This window comes from Chiloscyllium punctatum, chromosome 11 (genome assembly GCF_047496795.1).
Source record: "Chiloscyllium punctatum isolate Juve2018m chromosome 11, sChiPun1.3, whole genome shotgun sequence".
NCBI classification, from domain to species: Eukaryota; Metazoa; Chordata; class Chondrichthyes; order Orectolobiformes; family Hemiscylliidae; genus Chiloscyllium; species Chiloscyllium punctatum.
Window position 1 is genome coordinate 80,622,405 of NC_092749.1, and position 18,027 is coordinate 80,640,431.

Consider the following 18,027-nt stretch of genomic DNA (forward strand, 5'->3'; position numbering starts at 1 on the left):
ACACACTTTCAATTCTGATCTCCAGCATCTGCAGACCTCACTGCTCCTAGGATACTGCCTGACCTGCCACACTTTTCGACTCTCATCTCTAACAGGTGCATCCTCACTTTCTCATAGAATCCACACAGTCCAGAAGTAGGTCAGTCGGCCCATCAAATCCACACCAACTCTCCGAACAGCACCCCATTCAGACTCACTGCTCTCCCCTCCCCTAAGGGGAGGTTTAAGACTGGTATTATAAAGAAGGGACTTCTCATATGTGCAGTCGAAAGTGGGTTTTGACAGTATTGTAGAGGTAGAAGTGTGAGTCATGAGGTCAGAGTAAATGAGGGGAAAAAATGAAAGGTCTTTCTTCGCTTTTTATTTTTATGTTGTTTGTGTAACCAGCACTCAAATTATATGAAGATGGGGGGCAACTTCTCCAAAGCTTCTCAAAAACCTTGAAAATTCAATAGTCAGGATGGCCAAGGATTATCTTCCAATTTTAGAGTGTTTCTCTCCCATATTTGCTGCTATTTGATAGAATAGCAAGAGGGTAAGAAAGGCAGCATAGTTGACTGAGTGAGTTGACAGAGTAGCCTTTTGTACGAATTAAAGATGCCATTCATTCAGTCAAGGGTAGACTTTTGCTAGGTACAGGTGGGGGGGTGGTCTATCTGGTGGAGAGGCTGTCTGCTGAGGATCATCCATTGCCAGGTCTAGGAGATCCCTCCACTAGATATGGGGGCAGGAAGAAAGTGGCTACAAGAGGAGAGGAGGGATCAGCAAGGTATGAGAGGTGTGGAAGGGAAGAAGAGGCTTCAAGTGGGGTGTGAGTGATGTGATTCCAGGGGGTTGGAGAAGAAGAGAGCTACAAGAGGATTATGGGGAGAGAGTTGATGTTATGTTCCCAGCTGATGGTATTACTGGACAAGTCTGTTCCTAGAATTTAAAGTTAGCAGAATACATCTTTTTGAAAACTGTTAACATGATCTGTCACTGGGATATAAGGCTACAAGGATATAAGGTATTTAACAGCAGAAGAGAGGTTTACAAAGTTTGGGAGAAGATTTGTAGCTCGGGTGCTCTTGTAGTTCTGTTCACGAGCTGGGAATTTGTGTTGCAGACGTTTCGTCCCCTGTCTAGGTGACATCCTCAGTGCTTGGGAGCCTCCTGTGAAGCGCTTCTGTGATGTTTCCTCCGGCATTTATAGTGATTTGTATCTGCTGCTTCCGGTTGTCAGTTCCAGCTGTCCGCTACAGTGGCCGGTATATTGGGTCCGGGTCGATGTGCTTGTTGATTGAATCAGTGGATGAGTGCCATGCCTCTAGGAATTCCCTGGCTGTTCTCTGGCCAATATACCGGCCAAAAAATTACTAGATGCTATTGCAATGAAGATAGCAATTGTTAAATTTAAATCCAAGATTGAGATCTAGTAACGTCCTGGTTAAAAATATCAGCCTTTTTTGTGTGCAGTGGAAACGTTTAGTTGTGACCTCACCGATCTATGTAAGATGCGTTTACAGTATGCTAGAGCTTTTATGTCTACACAAGTCTGTTATTTTGAAACTATGATTGTCGACTTGTGCCAATATACACAATGTGGTGTCTAGTAAATTAATATTGTCTTTGTGCTGTTGCTTAACCTTTAGTGGAAGGTTGATTGAGAATACTGATGAATTCTTCTAACTATACTTCTGTGGTAATCGAAAAATCCTAAACGTCAACACAAGTATTGGAGGTCATCTTTGTGATCATCACCTAATAATTTAATCAGCGAGAAAGAAAAAGCAGATTCTGAAAACGTAGCCCTCATTAAAATCTTGACAGCCCTTGAAATGAAAATAGTTTGACACCCGATCTTCCAAGTATTTTTTGGAGCAAACTCTGGATCCATTAAAACAAGACTGGGTCACCTTGGTACATGTTGGAAGGGAAAAAAATAATTTTACATGGACAACTTATCAAACACAACCTGTTGTGTACTGAGTTCATCAAGCTAAAAGATTTACTATAATTGCAAAGATGTTGCCTAATTTGCTGGATATTTCCATAATTTTCTGTTTATATGCCTAGATATGAACTTACATAGAACAGAGAACATTACAGCACAGTACAGGCCCTTCAGCCCTCGATGTTGCACTGAGCTATGGAACCAATCTGAAGCCCATCTAACCTGTACTATTCCATTCTTGTCTATATGCCTATCCAATGACCAGTTAAATGCCCTTAAAGTTGGCGAGTCTAATACTGTTCCAGGCAGTGTGTTCCAAACCCCTACTACTCTCTAAGTAAAGAAACTACCTCTGACATCTGTCCAATATCTATCACAAGGACACTTAGTTTCTGGCCACCTGCAGAATCCATCTATCACCTATCTTGTCTAAAGGCTTGAACTGAGTGTTCATGACATGGGTGAGGATCTTTCCTGCTGTTGTTAACAGGGAAATTCCATGACAGTTTCCGCATTCAGATCAATTGCCTCTCCTTTTGTAACAACTACTGATCTCTAAAGTCTGCTGGTACATCTTAATTTATCCAGATCATGATGAGAAGTTGATGCAATTGGTAATGAAGCAAGTTACCTCCAATTTTGTACATCTCAGCTGGTATTCCATTGAGAGTCAAGATTAGTGGTGCTGGAAAAGCATAGCAGTTCAGGCAGCATCCGACTAATCTTGACTCTGAGCTCCAGCATCTGCAGTCCTCACTTTCGCCTGGTATTCCATTGTGTTCAGCGGCCTTGTTGTTTTCAAGGTTTTGATGGCTTCCTTGACTTCAAGTTAATATTTTTCTTAGGGAGTAGTCAACAGGCTGTTTTGGAATATTATAGAATCAGAGAACCCCTACAGTCTGGAAACAGGCCCTTCAGCCCAACAAGTCCACACCGACCCTCTGAAAAGTAACCTACCCAGACTCATTCTCCTACTCTATTACTCTACATTTCCCCCTGACAAATGCACCACACCCACACATCCCTGAACACTTTAGCTTGGTTAATTCATTCCAATCTGCACATCTTTAGACTGGGAGGAAACCAGTGAACCCAGAGGAAACCCATGCAGACACGAGGGGAGAACGTGCAAACTCCACACAGACTGTCACCCAGAGGGTGGAATCAAATCGCTGGCCCCGTGAGACAGCAGTGCTAACCACTAAGCCACTGTGCCACCCTTGAGCCATCGTGGTGATGGGGTGGCAGGTGAAGTCCAGCAGAAAACAAAAAAAAATTCCTCCAACTCTCCCACCGCACCCACTGTCAGAACGGGCAAGAGGTTCAGTCTTGGGGGTGACCCACAGCAGCGTCAATGGCAGAATCCGATTATTGGGAGCACTGGTGTCCCCGCTAGTGCCTTCACAAGTTGCAGGTCAACGTGAACCTGCGCTCACATTTGAGACGGCTGAAGGGTATATCCCCGCTGTGGACCCGCCAATGGGCCAGCAGGTGGGAAGAATTGCTGAAGGCCTTCCCGCACTCAGGACAGCGGAAGGGTCATTTGCTGGTGTGCACCCACCGGTGGGCCATGATGTGGGTCAAGTGAGTGAAGCCCTTCGTGCACTAGGAGCAGCTGAATGGCCTCACCCCAGCGTGGACCAGTTCATGCCTCAATAGGTGGGAAGAATTGCTGAAGGCCTCCCCGCACTCAGGGCAGAAGAACGGTCTCTCCCCAGTGTGACTGTGCTGATGAGTCTCCAATACAGACAGGACATGGAATCCTTTCCCGCAGTCGCCACACTTCCATGGTTTCTCAATGTGGCGGGGTTTCTTGGGTTTCTCCATAGCCAAAGCTTCAGCCGCACACAAATGTGTACACAGCCCCTCCCCACCATGAATTCCTCTTTCCAGGCTGTATAACTGTTTCAGGCTCCATACTCAGTGCGTTGCAACAGTAGGGTCTCTCATCCAGTCCCACTGATGGTGAAAACATACCAAAACAGGAACCAAAAAGCTTTGCTCCTTCTCACAGAATCATAATCGAAAATTGTTGTAGTCCCAATGGTTTGAGGGACTGTCAGACATTGATTTGAAAGTGACGACTGCAGACACTGGAAAGTCAGAGTCAAAAAAGCATGGTATGGGAAAAGCACAGCAGGTAAGGCAGCAGCTCAGGAGCGGAAGAGTCAACATTTCGGGCATAAGACCTTCATCTGTTGGTTTTGAAACTTCCATCTTCAGATCTTCAAACATTAGATGTTGGACAGAATATTGTTGATCATATTCCCGCCAAAAGGGACGGTTTGATTTAGAAGATCTTCAAAGTGCTCTCTCCATCCAGAATTGATGTCAGCATTGCTCTTCAGGATGGCTGAACATTTTTGAGAGGGGCTTTGAGATGAGCCAAAAATAGCTTTAGTTGTTGGCATCGCTAGTTGTTGGATTTCCTGAGCTTTCTTCCTCCACTATTGGTTTTTCATGTTTCGGTGCTCTTCTGGACTGCAGCTATTTGTGGTTATTTTATAAGGTGATGAAAGCTTTTCTCTTTTCATCAATAAGTTATTGGAGTAGTTTGTCATTATCATCAAACCAATCCTGATGGGTTTTCATCTTGAACTCAATAGGTTCTTTGCAGGAGATGATGATAGCAGTGTTCTTCTACAGATGGTGGGATTTGAGGCAGTTGTTCTTGAAGATTTTGTTGGAACTTCAAACATGGTTGATGCCTTGAAGGATGCCAACACTGAATTTCTTGAAAATATTCTGATTTTGGTGTTTCCTTTAGAGCCGAATCTTCACTCTCATGGTGGACGAAATGAGTCGATGGTCTGCCCAGCACTCGTCGGCACCAGTAACAGCTCTTGTTATCAGTACACCTTGTTGGTCCCAAGATTGTGTGATGATGTAGTCGATGAGATGTCAGTGTTTGGGTGTGGATGCTGCCAGGAGACTTTTTGTCTGTTTTTCTGACGAAATAGGGTGCTTGTAATCACCAGAGTGGGTTCAGCACATGTGGTGAGGAGGTCTGTTCCATTGGCATTGACCTCGCCAATTGCTTATCATTCCAGGCCAGACCCTATGATCTTTCCCGACTCTGGCACTGAAGTCTCCCAAGTCCCTTGCCGTAGTTGGGAACAGAGGAAAGGATGTCATTAAGTTGGGCATAGAAGTTTAATTTTTGGAGTTCCCAGGCAACAAAGGCAGTTCTCCTCTCTGGCCTTTCTGAGTTTGGGTTATCCTTCAGAGTTCGTATATTCCAGATTCCAAATTTCATAGTTTCATTTCTCAATGTTTTTTGATCGCATGGCGATGATCTCTTTGGATGTGGCTTTCCAGACAGGATGGGGTGAAGCAGGCTATTTTTAGGGCACCTCTTCTAGCCACCTCCTAGTTTAGGGTGAGCAGAGTGAATCCAAAATAGGGCTGCTCAGACATGAATACTGCTACCAAACAACTTTCCTGCTTCTGTCCAAAAGTTGAACGACTGAATCAACTTTTCACCACTTTCCTGCCGGTTCTTGACTAGGAGCTTCCAGCCATCGCATTGCCTGCTCTCGTCGCTCTCCCCCATTCGTCAAAAGACTTGAAGTGACCCACAGAACGAAGATGCCTGTGCGTGTATTTGTTTAGTATGTACGTGATTATGCACTCCAAGAAGCACACAGCACTTCACAAATCAATCAAACAATTCTAATGGCATGGAAACCACGATGATTGGAGCTGATAGATTTGTTGCAGCCTTCATCCGCCTTCACACACATTGAGTTCGGACTAACTTTGTCTCCCTATTCCACCGTTGAGGTCTTGGTTGGACTGTTTTTCATCAGGGACCTCACCCTCAACCTTACAGCCATGGGTGACCCTACCAGGAGCATAGCTCCAGACGGCATCATTCATGAGATCTCAGGACCACACAAGCTACTCCACGATGACAAGGTGACAATCCACGGAGAGATATCCACTTTATGCATGCTAAAAACAACTAGAAAAGTTAGGTCCTGAACTACCTTCTTGAAATGTATAATGTTTTGCTATTATGTGATGAGCTGAATTGTGGAAAACAGCCATTTTAGCATTAAAGTTATTTGCAGTCTCTGAGCAATTGTGATGTTGAGCCACAACACATTTTTGTCCTATAAAGCAGCTAAACCAGCTGGTTTTTATTCTGAAACCTTTGCTGGACTCAAGGAGTTCAATTTGGCTCATTTAAGCACATATTGCATTTTGGCTGACAACACAACCATTTTGACAATTTCCTATGACCCATTCCAATACATGCTTCTCAAAACTTCCTTTTCTCATAGTAGATTTGATCCTAAGCACCTTCTTCTCAGTAGATACCTTGTTCTTTCATTTTTGCATCGACTCTTTCACTAACAGCAAACTCCCTCCACTGCAGAGTTTTTTGACAAGTTAGCAAATATTTCCCGTTTAAATTTGAAGCCAGTTTCAAACTTCAATTGTTTTCTTGTGTACAGTCTACTGTGTGACTATGCCTTACATGTTGGTAACACAAACTGTATCGCTTGCTTTATCCTTTGCCCAGTAGTTAAAAACTTCGAGGAGAAAGTGAGGACTGCAGATGCTGGAGATCAGAGCTGAAAATGTGTTGCTGGAAAAGCGCAGCAGGTCTGGCAGCGTCCAAGGAACAGGAGAATCGACATTTCAGGCATAAGCCCTTCTTCAGAAAGAAGGGCTTATGCCCGAAACGTCGATTCTCCTGTTCCTTGGATCCAGCAACACATTTTCAGCCCAGTAGTTAAAAAGTAAAGCATTCTTGTGTGGAATGAAAACATGAGGTTGAGTGCAAGTATAGCACGTTTGAGCTTGTAAAGGACTGACTTACACACTGAGAAAAGCAAAAGAAAAAATTGGGGGGCCACAAAAATGGTGTTGGCTTATATGCCATATCAAGTTTGTTTTGAAATCTACAGTATAAAAGTGTATAATCTTGGCACAAGAAAGCACCTGAAAGCTAACTGTGGATGTTCCATCACATCTTCCCATAAGGAAGAGTTCTGCATGATAAGAAGAGCATGCAAACCTAACTAAGGAGGTTCTGCAATGGATCTGTCATTATTTTGACAATATACAGAGTTAGTTTAATCTGATCAAGGTTTTCAACTGTATAATGTTGAAGTTAAACCTATACTTTTAATGTTTGGGAAATGCATGAATCATTAATATTTTTTCTTAACTTAAATATTCAAAGTTTTTGATTCACAGAATTAGATGTCCTGCTTTTGTCTTTTTGATACACTTAATTAACAAAATTACATTAAATTATATTCATACTTAATATGATATCAGTTTTGGTAGAAGTACATATGTGACCACAGTAATTTTCAAGTTAAAATTGCTGATCCAACCTCTGTACCTGAGTGGGACTTTCCAGCGTGTAAATATGTTCTCCATGATTATTATAAAATTTAACAGCTGCATTTTTCATTACTGGAAGACTTCCCAACTCATAAAGTTGACTCTCTTTTTCCATGCCTGCTACAGCAAGTAAGTTCCCCTGGCTGCTCCACTGTACAACTGCATCTAGAATAATAAGGTAGACAATAAAAGAATTACCACAATAAACTGACAAAGTACATCATTTAAGTTTTCAAAAATACAAACAATTGTTGCATAACTCAAAAGAAGTATTTAAAGGTTAGGTGTCATTTAATAAGTTCTTTATGTATTGAACAATAGACCTGAAACCTGTGGAAGGAAGGAGTTATTCATTATTATATACAAAAAGCATTCATTGAAGTAATTGCATATGAAAGACACAACTTATGTATGCAAAAATGTTTAAGTTTCACATAAAATCTCAAACTTTGTTTTCTAGTAGAAACAGTTTGCATGTAGCTACACACAATGACATTCACGTATTCTCGTTTCTCATTTATTCCATCTGTGAGGCAGTCGAAGTACATGGTTACCAGGGTCCTGTACTCTTTATCCAGCAATAACCTCCTTGTCTATGCCCAAATAGCTGAGAGGACTGGCTCCATAAAAGTCAACTCAGAAATCAAAACATGTGAATATCAGAAGGGAAGAGGGAAGAACCACTCTCAATTATTTCATATATAATTTCAATACAGATAGCCTGCAACTAAAACAAAAAGTTTGAATCCATGATAACAATACAAATTGCTGGAAAAGCTCAACATGTCTGGCATCATCAATGGAAATAAATCAGAGTTAATGTTTTGGGTCGAGTGTCCCTTCCTCAGTTTGAACCTACGTACTGCTGTGCTTGTAACTACTTCAATTGTTCATTCTGATGCATTTATAAAACTTTAAAACAAGGTTCTGGCTTAATATTTTTGTAGCAGGCTAAGCCTCTCCAACCGCCCAGATATATTCCCTGTACCTGACAGCGATCTGACAACTGCTACTTTTCAGCGCAAAAGTGTTGTTGCCACAGTTTCACTTGCAATCATGCTGATTATAAAAGCCACCACTCCAGCAGTCAAACTACTGCAGATGATAAAGTCCCTTATAGCTTCTATTCAAAAATCAATTCATGACTTACATGTTGTGTAACATTTGTTGTGTAACATGTTGTTCAACATTTCACTGTTGAAATCTTTCTCTGTTGTTGAATCATATTCTTAAGGATTCACTCCATCTGCCTCTGTTTCATCAGCATTTCCTGCCTTCCCTCCTCTTGGTATTTAAAAAGCATTTATTGCTCATCTTTAGCGGCTATTGAGAATGCGTTGATGAGCTACCTTCTTGAACTATTGATGTCCATGTGCTGTTACATAGAGTTACAACACAGTTATGGAGGAATTTGAAGCAGAGATACTTAAAGAAGGCCCATATTTTTCCACATCAGGATGGTGATTGACTTCTAAGGGAACTTGCAGTGTGGGAATCCCATATATCTGATGCCCTCATCCTTCGTTTGTGGGTTTGGAAGGTTCTGGCTGAGGAACTTTAGGGAACGGGTTCAATTCCAGACTCTAGCTAATGTCTGTGTGGAGCTTGCACATTCTCCAAGTGTCTGCGTGGGTTTCGTCCAAAGATGTGCAAGTTAGGTGGACTGGCTACGGTGAGTTGCCCATAGTGTCCTGGGATGTGAAAGCAAGAGAACTATGAATGGGAAATGCAGGATGACAGGGATAGGGTACGGGAGGGCGAGTTTGGGAGGGATGCTCTTCGGAGAGTCTACTTGTGGATTAGTTGGACCAAATAGCCCGTTTCCAACTGTAGGGATTCTATGCAGAAGCTGACTGCTCAGTACCAAGGTTCAGGCCATCTGCTCAATGCTGGAGAGGATCTCACAATGTGATGGGTAGGATCCAATCGTTGTTGTTTTTGTCAACCAATGTCATGGGAAGAAGGAAAGAAGTCTTGCACGGCCAGTAATCTATTTAATCTATTTATTGGATGTGATCTTCACTGATTTGGCCAATACATATTGGTATCCCTATTAGCCCTTCAAAAGCGGGTGGTAAGATGCATACTTGAACCACTGGAATCTGTTCAGTGTAGGTATAACTAGAATGTTTTTAGGAATGGAGTCCCAGGATTTTGACCCTTAAAGTGGCACAAAAGGAACAGCAATATATTTCCAAGTCAGAATGATGTGTGGCTTGAAGAGAACCTGTAGACGATGGCGTCTATTTGGGGGCAGGCAGGAATATGAATTAATTAGATCAGCAATAATTTTGTTGAATAGCAGAACGAGAGCAAGACACTAAATCCTGCTCCTAATTCATATGCTCACATGTAGATTAATTGCCAGTCACAGCTTATGACACTGGTGCTCCCTTGCCAGTACAGGATGCCTCCAAGTTCACATTGGCCTGATGTCTAAATCCAATCCGGCACAGTGGCTCAGTGGATAGCATTTCTGCCTCACACAGTCAGGGACCAGTTTGATTCCACATTCTCATTCTGTCTGTCAGTGTTTCCTTCCAGGTGCTCTGGCTTCCTCCCACAGTCCAAATTGCCCACAGTGTTCAGGTATGTGCAGGATGGGTGGGTTAGCCATGGAAAATGCAGGGTTCCTGGATAGGGTAGGGGGTGGTGGTTCTGTGTGGGATGCGCTCCAGAGTGTGAGTTTGAACTTGATGGGCCAAATGGCCTGTTTCCAAGCTGTAGAGATTCTTTGAATCTATTTTACTACAAATAAAGCATGGTGATCATTATGAGATATTTTAATTTAGGGACTATATGAGCAGTTTATCTTTTTTTTCAGGCTAACTGCTTAGAACAAGCATATCCTGCAGCCAACCAGACAGCAGACTATTTTAGACCTTGTACTGTACAATGAACATAGAATTAATTAATTACACCAAAGTGAAGAGGGTAGCAACAACTATAATATGATTGAATTTTACAATTAATTTGAGGGAGAGAAGTGTGGTTCTGAGACTTTTATCAGATATATAGGGCGGCACGGTGGCACAGTGGTTAGCACTGCTGCCTCACAGCGCCAGAGACCCGGCTTCAATTCCCACCTCAGGCTGTGTGGAGTTTGCACATTCTCCCCGTGTCTGCGTGGGTTTCCTCCGGGTGCTCCGGTTTCCTCCCACAGTCCAAAGATGTGCAGGTCAGGTGAATTGGCCATGCTAAATTGCCCGTAGTGTTAGGTAAGGGGTAGATGTAGGGGTATGGGTTGCGCTTCGGCGGGGCGGTGTGGACTTGTTGGGCCGAAGGGCCTGTTTCCACACTGTAAGTAATCTAATCTAATATATGAGGACAACAGAACTGGTATAGTTCACTATACTGGGAAATTAGCTGAAAGAATAGATAAAGAGAGATAGTGGCAGACACTTAAGGAGATAATTCATAATAACCAGAACAGATACATTCCAAAGAGTAAGAAAGATTCACCCACCAACCATGGTTAATTGGAAAGATTCAAGATTCAAACTTAAAAAACCATACAGTGCAAATACTGGTGGCAGCTCAGAAGATTGGACATGAAAAAGGACCAACCAAAAAATGAATAAAAGGAAAATTAGAGGGGAGGCTAGTCAGAAATATAAAAACAGAAAATTGGTGACGTAAAAATATTGAAAAGACGAAAGTTAACAAAGTGATCTGAAATTTATCTGAAGAATAAGTAAATATTTTGCATCCGTCTCCACTGCAGGTAACACGCCAGAAGCAGCCACAAATCAGGAAATGGAAGGTGAGGAGATGTCAGGAATGTCATGATCACTGAATCCCGTGTGGAAACAGGTCATTTGGCCCAACAAGTCCACACCAACCATCTAATGAGTATCCCATCCCAGAGTCGTCCCCTATTCTATTCTTGTAACTCTGCAATTTCCTGTGGTTATTGCACCTAATCTACACATCCCTGAACATTATGGAGAATTTAGCATGGCCAATCCACCTAAACAGGCACATCTTTGGACTGTGGGAGGAAACCAGAATACCTGAAGGAAACCCATGCAGACATGGGGAGAACATGCAAACTCCACAGAGACAGTCATCTAAGATTGGGATCAAACCCTTGCACTATGATGAAGCGGTGTCAACCACTGAGCCATTCCAGAATTAGTACTGGACAAATTATTTGAGCTGCAAGCTGAAAAGTATCTAAGGTCCTGTTGGATTTCAACCAAAGGTCTTTAAAAAGTGGTTAGAAAGATATTGGCTTTAACTTCCAAAATTCTCTTATATCAATAAAGGTCCCATTAAATTGGCAGGTAGTAAATGATGATAAAGACATAAAATATGCCAAGTTGTAGGAAGGAAACTGCAACCATATATGTAACCATGGAAATGGTCAGCTCAGAGAAAAAAATGAGAGGCAAACTGTGTAGTGATTGTAATGAGGTCAGCCAGGTAGACCTCAGAATAGGAGTTCCCTGATTGGGTCTGTTAATCTGTTCCAATCAGGGAGCCCCAGCTAACAGATATAAAAAGTGCATCTCTGGCTAAACTGGCCATAAACAGGTCCAGGCAGCAGGCTGTGGAGGGAGTCGTTAGGGACGACTACCTGCCCCTCTTCCGCGGTTACGTTAGAGCCCGGGTATCCTTGGAGAAGGAGCATCCGGTCTCCACCAACACCCTGGAGTCGTTCAGGGAGAGGTGGGCGCTGCAAGGAGTGGAGTGCATTATTTCCCCGTCCAACTCTATTTTGATTTAATCCCTACCCTCCCCTTCACTGTTTTGATCACACAGCATTGGCTTTTGTGTAGAGCACTGCTTGTCACTGGCCACTCAGGTGTTTCCTTTCTTCTTGATGGTGGAAATTGAATAAAGATTCGTACACCTTATGTCTCTCACTGTGCCTCACACCTGCATACACACAACATGGGTGCTGGGGAAAAAGAAAGCACTACCGCAGTTAGGCGGGAGTGTAAAACAAAAAAAAAAGAAAAATAAGAAAGAAAGAAAAATAAAAAAAAAATAAAAGGAGTATCCCTGGCCAAACTGGCCATAAACAGGTCCAGGCAGCAGGCAGTGGAGGGGGTCATTAGGGCCGACTGCCTGCCCCTCTTCCGTGGTTACGTTAGAGCCCGGGTGTCTCTGGAAAAGGAGCATGCAGTATCCATCGACACCCTGGAGTTGTTCAGGGAGAGGTGGGTGCCGCAGGGAGTGGAGTGTATTATTTCCCCCTCCAACTCTATTTTGATTTAATCCCTGCCCTCCCCTTCACTGTCTGCTCGCACAGCATTGCCCTTTGATGTGAAGGGCACTCGGGTGTTTCTTTTCTTCCTGGTGGTGGAAATTTGAGTAAAGATTTGTGCACCTTGTGTCTTTCACTGTGTCTCACACCTGCACACACACAACATGGGTGCTGGGGGAAAAAAATAAGCACTACTGCAGTTAGACGGTAGTGTGGGGGTTAAGGAAAAAAAACTATATAAAAAAAAAGGTGCATTCCTGGCCAAACTGGCCATCAACAGGTCCAGGCAGCGGGCCGTGGAGGGGGTCGTTAGGGCCGACTGCCTGCCCCTTTTCCACGGTTATGTTAGAGCCCGGGTATCTCTGGAAAAGGAGCACGCGGTGTCCACCAATACCCTGAAATTGTTCAGGGAGAGGTGGGCGCCGCAGAGAATGGAATGTGTTATTTCCCTCTCCAATTCTATTTTGATTTGATCCCTGCCCTGCCCCTCACTGCTTGATCACACAGCATTGCCCTTTGATGACACAGCATTGCCCTTTGATGTGAAGGGCAGTGCTTGTCACAGGCCACTCGGGTGTTTCCTTTCTTCCTGGTGGTGGAAATTTGAATAAAGATTTGTGCACCTTGTGTCTTTCACTGTGTCTCACACACACCGTGGGTGCTGGGGAAAAAATAAGCACTACCACAGTTAGGCGGTAGTGTGGGGGTATAAAAAAGAAGAAAAAAAGAAAAAAAAACAAAAAAGATAAACAGGAGTATCAGAGGTTCTGTTCACTCTAAGAGCTGGTTCTGAGGGACCTGGATTACGGACTCTCCATGTGTAAATAAAGGGTGACTTCGTAAGAAGAAAAAAAAATAAAAGGAGTATCCCTGGCCAAAGTGGCCATAAACAGGTCCAGTGGGCCATGAAGGGGGTAGTTAGGGCCAACTTCCTGCCCCTCTTCCGCGGTTACGTTAGAGCCCGGGTGTCTCTGGAGAAGGAGCACGCGGTGTCCACCAACACCCTGGAGATGTTCAGGGAGAGGTGGGCACCGCAGGGAATGGAGTGTATTAGTTCCCCGTCCAATTCTATTTTGATTTAACCCCTGCCCTGCCTTTCACTGTTTGATCACTCAGCATTACCCTTTGATGTGAAGGGCACTGCTTGTCACTGCCCACGCGGGTGTTTCCTTTCTTCCTGGTGGTGGAAATTTGAGTAAAGATTTGTGCACCTTGTGTCTTTCACTGTGTCTCACACCTGCACATACCTGTTGAGAAAAAAATAAGCACTACCGCATTTAGGCGGTAGTGTGGGGTTAAGAAAAAGAACAGAAGTGTCAAACATCCTGTTAAAAAAACAAAAAAGGAGTATCAAAGGTTCTGCTCACGCTGAGAGCTGGCTCAGTATCAAGATCTCTCCACATTTCAATAGAGGGTGACTTGGTGATGGGATACATGCCTCTGTGGAGTTATTTCAGTGATAACAAGACAAAGCATACCCCCAAAGAAATTCGCTTACAACTGTCATCTGGGGTAAATAGTTCTGGCAATATTCCTTTATTTGGAACGTTTGACTTGTTTGAACCTGCCTGTATGTGGAAGGAACGCAATATCTTTCTGGGCAAATGACACTGGGACAGAAGAAAACCAAAAGGTAATTCCTCTGACAGCTTGTGGACCCACAGCTTTTTCAATTATTAGGAGCCTAAGTTTTTTTGAGGGACCAAATATTAAAACCTTTGAAGAGTTGATGGATTTACTTAAGGAATATTACAACCCCAAGCCTCCACTAATTTGGAGACACTATCGGTTTTACTCAGGATTTGAGAGCCAGGGGAATCTGCATCGGGATTTATGACTAGGTTAAGGTGACTAGCAGAGACATTTGATTTTATTTCAACACTTAATGAGATGCTGAGAAATTGCTTGATATGTGGGATTAATGATCTAACCAAGTAAAAGTGCCTACTTGCCCAAGCCTAACTAAACTTCAAAAAGGCACTACAACTGGTTTTATCATTGGAAAATGTGGCAAGTGAAGCATGAGTTGCAGAGTATTCCAAAGGAACTGGACACCCCTGCCAGTCTGACCAAGCTTGGGGAATACCACCTGAGTGAAAGCAATTCCATAGCCTCACTCAGGACACTCAGTGTGGGCAGCACGGTATCTCAGTGGTTAGCAGTGCTGCCTCACAGCGACAGGGATCCAGATTAAAGTCCCACCTCCGGCGATTGTCTGTGTGGAGTTCGCATTCTCCCAATGTCTACATGGGTTTCGTCTGGGTGCTCCGGGTTCTTCCCACAATCCAAAGATGTGCATGATAGGTGAACTGGCCATGCTAAATTGCCTCTGCGTTAGTGAAAGCTAAAATATAGGGTAGGGGAATAGGTCTGGATGGATTACTCTTCAGAGGGTCAGTGTGGACTTATTGGGCCGAAGGGCCTGTTTCCATACTATAGGGAATCTAATCTAATCTAATCATATCCTGAACACAGGGACTTTAATTCAGCCCACTGCAAAACCCCAAAACAAAGCCAAGGCTCAGCCATACAGTTAAAACTTTCTTCAGGATCCGGGTCAGTAAGCTATTGCAATTGTTGCCAGTATGTGGACTTCAGACAGCAAGAGAGTCACACTGGATCTAAATTGAATGAGAGAACTCATAGGCTGGTATCCAGGATAGTGCGCACCCTGGAAAGTCCACCAACATCTGGTTTGGAACAGTTAAATTGCCTAGCATCATCCAAATCAAAATCAAAGTAAATGTCTGATTAAATGGTCACCTGATTCTAATGGATGTTGATACCACTGCTTCTGTTTCCATGATTGCAGAACCAGTCTTTAACAAAATTCTGGACTCCAACCTTTACGTTTGTGCAAGACCTCAGCTAGACTATGAACCCATACCAGAGCGCAATTACAGTTTAAGGTTAAAAGTTTGGTTGTTGTTGTGTTGCCATAATCTTACCAGACCATAGGACTGCTCTCTCATTAGAGACAGAAGGGATTGGTGGTGATTTACCCTGAGGGCCACCAGGTGAGGGAAGACATTGAGAAGGAGAGTCCTTCATGGTAACCTCAAATCGGTGATGGGAATTGAACGCACACTATTGGTATCACACTGCTCTATATACCAACAATCCAGCCAACTGAACCGAACCAATTCCCACACATTTGGTTCCGGTCTCATATGAGGGACAAGATGGCTATCACTGACTGTTACCCCAAATGATCTACTTGGGCCTCAGAGTCGAAAAGACCGGGTTGCATGTGTTGTAAGATAAAGTGAGGGTGATCAAAGTTGTGAACAGAAGATCAGTGAAACAGTGTCACCTGCCATACAGCCTCAGACTTGTTCCTTCAGTCACTGTTGCAGATGTCAGACTGGCCTTCTTGAGAATGAACCCATGGAAAGCCCAAGCCCAAGCTCGATTGGTTGAGAAAGACTCACTTAGATTGGCTCCACATATTTTGCTTAGAAAATGTCTGCCTAATTGAAGTCTTAATTAAATACTTGAATGTTTTTCATGAAGGTCGAAACACTATCAAAGGAGTCAAAGCCACCTTGCATGTTGACCAGGAAGCAATTCCACGATTCTGCAAAGCATGTGCAGTGCCAATTGCCTCGAAGGCAAAAGTAGAGGCAGAAATCAGAACAGTAGAAAGCAAACGAATCATCAAACCAGTCTAGTTTATGGAATGGATAGTACTGGTCGTACAGATTGTGAAGCTCAACTGGTCAGTTAATCTTTGTGGGATTTTAAACCGTAAACCGCTCTTCACAGCTAGATAAATACCCAATCCAATAGGGGAATCATGAAGGTGGATATGAGCCATATATACTTACAATTGTGATTAGATAAGGACTTCCAGAAGTTTGCTACATTAATATGCATTAATGGTTTATACCAATGTACAGCACTGCAATTTGGTTTATCTGCAACCTGTAGTGGACCATGGAGAACATTCTGCAAGGTTTACCTCAGGTTGCCATTTATCTAGATGACATGCTAATAACTGGGAACACCAATAAGGAGCACTGAGAGAATGTGGATATAGTCCACAGATATTTTTCCCAAGTGGGCACATGCCTTAGAAGGGAAAAACGTGTGTTCCAGGCACCCCGAATGACCTACTTGGGCTCCAGAGTCGACAAGACCGGGTTGCATCTGTTGGAAGATAAAGTGAGGACGATCAAAAGTGTGAACAGAAGATAAGTGAAACAGTAATACCAGCCATGACAGCATTGGATGTACCTGTTCCCTCAGTCACTGCTGCAGACACCAGATTGGCCTTCTTGAGAGTGAACCCATGGAAAGTGACTGGCCCAGATGGATTCCCCGGCTGTGCATTTAGATCCTATGTGGACCAGCTTTGTTGACATCTTTAAACTCTCTTTGCCAGGATCTGAAGTCTCCACCTGCTACAAGAAGACCACCATCCTGGTACCAAAGAAAACATATGTAATGTGCCTCAATGACAACTGCCCATTGGTTCTCACCTCCATAATTATGAAGTGCTTCAAGACGTTAGTTATGACTCATATCAACTCAAGATTCCAAGCCTACCTCGATCCCTTGCAATTTGCCTACCAGCACAACAGGCCTACAGCAGACACCATCCCCCTAGCCCTACATTCATCCCTGGAATATTTGGATAATAACCTACATCAGGTTTCTATTTATTGACTACAGCTCTGCCTTCAACATTATAATCCTAACCAAAATAATCTCCAAACTCCAAGACTAGGTCTCTGCTCCACCCTCTGCAACTGGATTCTTGACCCACAAACCGCAATCAATGAAGATGAACAACACCTCCTCCATGATAACCCTCAACACCAGCACTCCACAAGGATATGTACGTCCCCCCCTCTAATGTACTCCCTGCACACTCATGACTGTGTGGCCAAATTTCATTCGAACTCTACTTGCAAGTTTGCTGACGACTGTTCAGAGTCAGATATCAAACAATGATGTGTCAGAATAAAAGGAAGAGAGACTGCTTGATGGCATGATATAAAGTTAACAATCTCTCCGTCAACATCAGCAAAATTAAAGTGCTGATCATTGACATCCCAAAGCAAAGAGGGCATGCTCCTATTCACATTGATGGCGCTGAACGGAGGTGGATAACAGCATCAAGTTCCTGGAAGTGATGATCTGTTCTGGACCACCCACACTAATGTGACAGTTAAGAAGGCGTAACACCTTTTCTTCCTCAGGAGGCTAAGGAAATTCAGCATGTCCATTAGGACTGTCGCCAATTTTTATCAATGCAACACAGAAAGCATTCTATCTGGATGCATCACTGTCTGGTACAGCAAAAGCACTGCCCAGGCTGTAAGAAACTACAGGAAGCTGTGAACACAGCCAAGTCCACTTGCAAGCCATCCTTCCACACAATGGCTGCATCCATACTTTTTGATGCCTTAGAAAGACAGCCAACATCAAAAACCTCTCTCACCCTGGTTATGATGTCTTCCAAAGTCTTCCATCAAGCAGAAGATACAAAAGCTTAACCGCATGTACAGTATTCCTC

General features: G+C 43.4%; 1 protein-coding gene across 2 annotated transcripts in view; it reads right to left on the minus strand.

Annotated features, from left to right (window-relative positions):
* tulp4a (TUB like protein 4a) overlaps nucleotides 1–18,027 on the minus strand; it is a 451,862-nt gene that overhangs the window by 277,598 nt on the left and 156,237 nt on the right. For both annotated transcript variants that reach the window (XM_072581106.1, XM_072581105.1), the window contains one exon: nucleotides 7,293–7,459. In XM_072581106.1, the coding sequence (XP_072437207.1) occupies nucleotides 7,293–7,459 (167 nt within the window). The remainder of the gene's footprint in view (nucleotides 1–7,292; nucleotides 7,460–18,027) is intronic.